This window comes from Grampus griseus (assembly GCF_964374135.1).
Source record: "Grampus griseus genome assembly, chromosome: 9".
In the NCBI taxonomy this organism is placed as follows: domain Eukaryota; kingdom Metazoa; phylum Chordata; class Mammalia; order Artiodactyla; family Delphinidae; genus Grampus; species Grampus griseus.
This window is the reverse complement of record NC_139003.1, coordinates 48,625,730-48,631,979: the sequence shown is the minus strand read 5'-3', so window position 1 is coordinate 48,631,979 and position 6,250 is coordinate 48,625,730. Positions and strand designations below refer to the sequence as shown.

At 56.3% G+C, this 6,250-nt stretch overlaps 1 protein-coding gene across 2 annotated transcripts; it reads right to left on the bottom strand.

Moving 5' to 3' along the window:
• Positions 1–1,399: 1,399 nt before the first annotated feature.
• Positions 1,400–4,299, bottom strand: HOXA7 (homeobox A7). 2 transcript variants are annotated; one of them, XM_082661995.1, is made up of 2 exons: positions 3,858–4,299; positions 1,400–2,856 (listed from the first exon to the last, which is right to left on the bottom strand). In XM_082661995.1, the coding sequence occupies exons 1-2, from the start codon at positions 4,234–4,236 to the stop codon at positions 2,531–2,533; spliced, it is 705 nt and encodes a 234-aa protein (XP_082518121.1). In that variant the 5' UTR covers positions 4,237–4,299; the 3' UTR covers positions 1,400–2,530. The 2 variants fall into 2 exon arrangements, with proteins under 2 accessions (XP_082518121.1, XP_082518122.1); XM_082661996.1 differs by lacking the exon at positions 1,400–2,856 and adding an exon at positions 2,986–3,465.
• Positions 4,300–6,250: the final 1,951 nt, after the last annotated feature.

Genomic DNA, 6,250 nt, shown 5'->3' with positions numbered 1-6,250 from the left:
TTGCGAGTTGCAAAGCGGCCGCGGCGGCGCCGGGAACTGGACGAGCCCCACCTCCAGCGGGAGCGGCCGGGCCGGGCCGGGCCGGGGCCTCGTCTCGCTCGCCATCGCCGGACAAAGCACAGCCGAGCCGGGCTGGAAGGCAGAGCGCCGAAGCAGGCAGGACGGAGCGGAGGAAAAGAATGCGGCTCTATTCTCGCAAGGGAAATTATAAAAAAGTTCATGTTCACGGTTCCCATCCACATGACCGACAGCGGCCAATGGAAGGGCCGAACAACTCATAAAGTTGTATTGCAAAGTTGTAAATTTTCATAAACAACAACGGATTTATGACCCTTTCCCCATCACTAAGAGGAGGCAGCTCTTACACCGGCGCCATCTTACCACCGAGGCCGCCCCGACTTGGGGCCGCAGGTTTTACAGACCCAGTTGGGCCGGGGTTTATTAAGAGTAATAAGAAGTGGGCCCAACCCAAGCAGGAGACAGGAGTCGAGGTCTTCGCCCGCCGAGCTCACCCTGTTCTGCGCTGTCCCCACCACCCCTCGCCCCTTCCCCAGCCCCTCAATCCTTCTCATCCAGACGCCCGCGCCAAAGTTTCGAAGCCGGGTTTGCGGCCCCTGCCCCTTCCCATACCCCTCAGCTTCAGTGCTGGGCCCTGGGGCGCCCTCGCTTTGCCTGAATGTGGGCTTGGGGTCTATATCAGAGGCCCTGAATCCCGCGTCCTACCCTGGGGTCGGGTTCAGGGCTCGTGGAAAATTCGGAATCAATTGTAGGGTAATACCCCTTTCCAAGCCCGCCCTATAGCCTTATAGGAAAGGGTGGATTTGGGATTCTCTCATGGAATTTCTGGAGGTTTTGGGGGAGGTTCATAGAATATAATGTATCAATCGAAGATTCCATTTTCAAGGGATCTGGAAGATGTTTGCACACACATGCAAACCGGACAAAAATCTCCACACAGAGAAATGCACATATACAATTATGGACACACAGAAACGCATGCGCCCAATTATGGACGAAGAAATACCTGCAATTGTTTACACACAAAAACACCTGCACTCAACTATGGACAAAGAAATACATACAATTATGGACTCAAAAATACACAGAAATACACATGCAAAAAGAGGTACACACACCTATATGAATCTACACATAAAAAGTCCACGTGAAAAGGGATTCGAGGTGTATACACCAATACGTGACACCCAGCACATAGACCCTATTCTTTCTTCCATTTTTGCTGTCTCAAAGCCCCTTTGGCCACATAGACACAGCCAGGGCTTGCTCTCCACTCATGCTCACCCTCTCGTCCCCAGGCCCCCTCCCCCCTAGATAAAGCGGTCCACATTTCTTTGTCATCGAGCATCTTTATTTTTCTGTTACATAAAACACTGTTCACTGGGCAAGACAGGAAGTGTACCTTCCTGTTCCTGGAAGCCCAGGCTAGAGCCAAGAGGGATGAGGGGGACACAGGACAACACAGGAGATAGAGGGCGCTGGGGAGGGCTGCCCTCCCCACACGCTATAGAGTTGGGTCAAGACAACACACCATGCTACAAAGTCACCCCATTAACACATCCTTCCCAAGTCAGGACATTGCCTTACAAATGAGCTCCAAGACTATATAAATGACAAAAAAAATCTTGTTCAAATATACAATATTTGCCATTGTAGGAAAAGTCAGGGTGTACATATTCAACATGGCTGGACAGCAGGACACAGGGGCCAGGGGAGGGGCAGGGAGGCTGGGAGCATCTCTGCGAACCCAGAGGCCTTCAGCTAGCTTGAGAATGCTCCCTTCCAGAAATAGGGGGTGATGGGCCTGAACATGGGGTGCCCAGGTCAAAGAAGGAGGGATTCTAGATTGCAACACTTAGAATGCTTTGGAATAAATATATTATTTTTCCATTTAAATAGAAGCCAATGCCCTGGTCCCCGGACACCAGTGCCTTCTCAGCACAGCCTCAGAGACCCCAAAGACTGCTAGCCAGGAAGCAGCAGCGGCCTGGCTGTGGAGGGGGGAGGGTTCGGCACTAGGTAGCAGGCGAGCCAGCCAGCACAAAATAGGTAGTTTGGGGCAAGTAGGTAGTACTGAGAGTCAGGTCCTTGCGGGTATGGGGGAGGTGTTGGGTGTCTGACAGTGTTGGGACGTGTCTGGGCTTCCTGGGAGTGGAGGCCCTCTGGGGCTGGGCCCATAGGTAGTTTGGGGGTGCCTCTCCCCGAGGCCTGTGCTAGGTAGTATTTTAACCGTGCCAGAGCAAAGCTGGTGGGACTGGGATTGGGGGTGTCTGTTCGGGGGTGGTCCTCGAAGGCAGAGGGGATCCCCAAGGGGCCCCAGTCTAGGTGGCTGCTCAGTCCAAATAAGCTGGGAGCCGGAGCGGGTAATGGGGTAGATTGGGTGCAAGTTGGGGACTGGGGTGTTTTTCTTTTTAACATTTTCTTTTTATTTTTTTCCACTTTTGTAAATAAAATCAGTCTCTAAAGACACTTTCCCGACTGTCTGGTGCAGCCAGGGCCCTGGCTCCAGCCCTCATTCCTCCTCCTCCTCCTCCTCCTCGTCGTCATCCTCTTCGTCGTCCTCCTCGTCGGCCTTGTCGGCGGTGGCGGCTGCAGCGGCGGCGGGCACGGCACCCTCGGGGGCGGCGGAAGCGGCCGGAGCCTCATCCTTATGCTCCTTCTTCCACTTCATGCGGCGGTTCTGGAACCAGATCTTGATCTGGCGCTCGGTGAGGCAGAGCGCGTGGGCGATCTCGATGCGGCGGCGCCGCGTCAGGTAGCGGTTGAAGTGGAACTCCTTCTCCAGCTCCAGCGTCTGGTAGCGCGTGTAGGTCTGGCGGCCCCGCTTTCGGTCCGGCCCTGAGAGCAGACACACACACACACACGGACAGACAAGCGACAGGGACACAGGACAGTGCATTAGCCAGGCCGCCATCCCAGAGCGCGCACCTTCCTCCCGGCCCTGACCTAGGCGGGAGTCCCCCCTCCGCCCCGCGTCCCCAAACTGAGCTGGGGGAGGAGCGGGAGTGTTAGCTGAAGACCCCGACTGCGGTGCCAGACGCGCAGGCAGCTCTGTGAGGAGGGAAGGCGCAGAATCCCAACTTTACAACCGCCCTTTCCAGCCGGCTAGGCTTCCACAATGTCCTGCTTCCCCCTGACAAAGGGAAATTGTAAATATAGAGTGTGGGCAAGTGGGAGATGCTGCGCTTTTGCCATTCAAAGGAGAGCCGGGCCGCTTCCCCGCCTAGCTAGGCAAAAGGGAGACCTTCTCCGGCGGCCAGCACTCCAGGGGCGCCTGCCCTCCCCAGCAGCCCGCGCCCCCAACCCCGGACCTTCCCAGGGAACTCCGGCTCTCTGTCTCCACTCCCACACACCCATCCCCGCCTTTAAATGGCCCCTGGCACTGGGGCGTGTGAGGGGCCCTAAGGGTTTGGCTCTCCCTGCTTTTGAGAAAAAAAAAAAGCCTGGCTGAAAGGAAAAGGAGGAGGGAGGGAGAGAGAAGAAAGGGAGGGAGAAAGAGAGAGAGAAGAGAATAGCGAACAAACTTAGTGTTGAAATTCCAAGGCAAATGGAGTTAAATAAATTTACGAGGATCGAACCCATTAATTGGGCAATAAAAAGTTTTATGAGCCTCATTTACATACAATGCTATGAGCTCTCCACGCTATGGCGCCTTGGCTCTAATTAAAACCAGAAAGGCAGAGCCGCCAAGAGTCACGGGGCAGCCGGCTTGCAGCCGCCTTGCTCCGCGCTCCGCGCTCCTAGCCCCGTGCTTCGCGCTCCCAGCCCCGCGCTCCCAGCCCTGTGCTGCCAGCTCCCAGCCCGCGCGCCCACCCGGCCCGCCTAGCGGCTTCGCCTACCTGAAGACCGCATCCAAGGATAGATACGGAAATTGGCCTCGGCCGAGCCGTGCAGCGCGCCTTCGTCTGCCTTGTCGCAGGCGCCTTTGGCAAGGTCACTGCAGAGCCCCGGGATGTTTTGGTCGTAGGAGGCGCAGGGCAGGTTGCCGTAGGCGTCAGCACCCAGGCCGTAGCCGGACGCGAAGGGGCTCTGATAGAGGGGGCTGTTGACATTGTACAAGCCCGGTACGGTCGAAGGGAAGGCGCCAGCGCCCGCCCCGTAGCCGCTTCTCTGCGAGCTGGGCGCAAAGGAGCAAGAAGTCGGCTCGGCATTTTGGAATAGAGAAGCCCCCGCAGTATATTTGCTAAAAAGCGCGTTCACATAATACGAAGAACTCATAATTTTGACCTGTGATTTGTTGTCCGGCAGCTTTCAGTGTCGGTTTTACGAGGTAGCGTGATATATGATAACATTACACCCCCAGATTTACACCAAACCCCATTTTCTTTTGGACGGAGGTCGCTGCAGCACGTGACCGCCCACATGATCGCCTCCGCCAATCTCAGCAGCCCTCACAGGTGGTCTCGCTTCGCGGGGCCCGCGGCAGCCTAGAATGGAAGGGGAAGAGGCTCAAATATGTGGCCAACGAATCTGTCCGCGCCCGGCCGGCCTGGCGCGTCCTGCTGGAAAAGGACTCTTGAGGCTCCGCGCGGGCGCTCAGCCCGCCGCCAACCTGGACCCCTGGCCTGCAGAGGTCGCGCGGAGCCGGCCGGGCGCAGTCCCCTCTTGCTTATTACCGAACGCTGGACCAAGCCTGCGGGTCCTCCCTGCCCCTCTTTCTGCCCATTGATGCAGCCCAGGGAGGGTCTCTGCACTCCGAGTATCCGCCCGCCCCACGGTGGCCGGGTGGGCAAATCTCGGCTCTGGGAAAATCGACTCTTTGCCTGTGTCTCCCCCCTCCCAGGTCCAGTGGGCCGGAGGCCGACTTAGACTCTGATCCAGATGGGGCAGGCGCAGCGTCGCTTTCAGCTACAGCGAGAAAGCCACCGCAAACTGGAACCATGTGGTTGGAATAAAGTCAAGGTCTTTCAGCTTCCTTTCCTTAATCGGCAGCGCACTGTTTATCTGCCCTAAAGGAAACAGTGAAATATTTATCTATTAATGAGCCTCATTTGCCAGCAGATTTATTAACATGAGGTTCCCCCCCCCTCCTCCTGGACACCTCTGGCCCGGCAGGCTCTGTGCGTTCTCTCCTGGGCACCTGGCTGGCCTCTGGCAGCCTAAGAAATGGCCGGACACTCTTTTGTCCTCCCTGCAACCCTTGGTTCCCCCTCGCTCAAGGGAAACCAAGTCTCTTTCCCCCAGCTTGTTGGAACCTCAGGCCAACACTTTCCAGGTGCCAGCGGTGCTGTAAGGTTTCTGGTAGCTTTCACTGGGGCCACCCCTGGGCCTCAACTGGCTCCTCATGGGCCTGGATGCCTGCGAGCAATACATGCTTTAGAGCCAATTTGGAGAAGAGAGCGGGCCCGGGCGCCTGGGGACTGCAGCCCACTATAGATCTCCATTTCTTTTGGAGACCCCCAAAACAAATAGGGGGACCTTTCCCAAAAGGCCACCTAGCTCTGGCGGCTTCACCTTTCCAAGGACTGGCTTTACCTTTCCAAGACTGGAGCTCAAAATAGTCTCACTCACTCCCACCCAGGGCCTCAACTCTCGGCGCTTACCTTCCCAAGCCTCCAACCTCTGCGCAGGGTCGGAGCAGCAGAATGCCCTGCTGCCCACCACTCCCTAGAGGGTGGTGGGGTGAACCCTTCCCCTAAACGCCTCATAAACTGCCCAGGCTTCGATGGAAGCCCAGCAGTCAGGTCAGTACGCATTTTACTGCTCAGCTCTATTGCACACCATAAACCCGACCTCACAATGGAATTGACCCGGAAATTCTCTGAATTATAGAGTTTGATTCCTTGTATACAAAACGCTTCCCATCACTTTCAGAGGGTCCAGGCCGCCCCTGTTCACCGCACGCTCTCAGGGGGTCCCAGAAGCACAAAAGGTGGCAGAAGCGTTCATGCTTGGATGCAACGGAGCCCGAGCTCTGGCCTAGTGGACTGCCTGAGGCGTGGGTGGGGAGGCGGGGGCTGTCTGGACAGGTGGGTGCCTGGTGGTTTCCCCTGGGGGCACAGGGGCCATAGTGCGGCAATATCCAGGGATGGCCTTTATGGAGGACCAGGACGATGGTGTGTCTCCGCTGGGGAATGGTGGGGTAAGACTGGAAGAGAAGAAAATACCAAATATTCCAAATAGCATTACTTTCTGGCAGGAAATAAAAGCCTAAGAAAGTTAAAGGAAGACCAAACAAACAAGAAGAAGGCTAGGAGATCAAAGAGGCGGAATTAGACAGCTTTAGACCAAT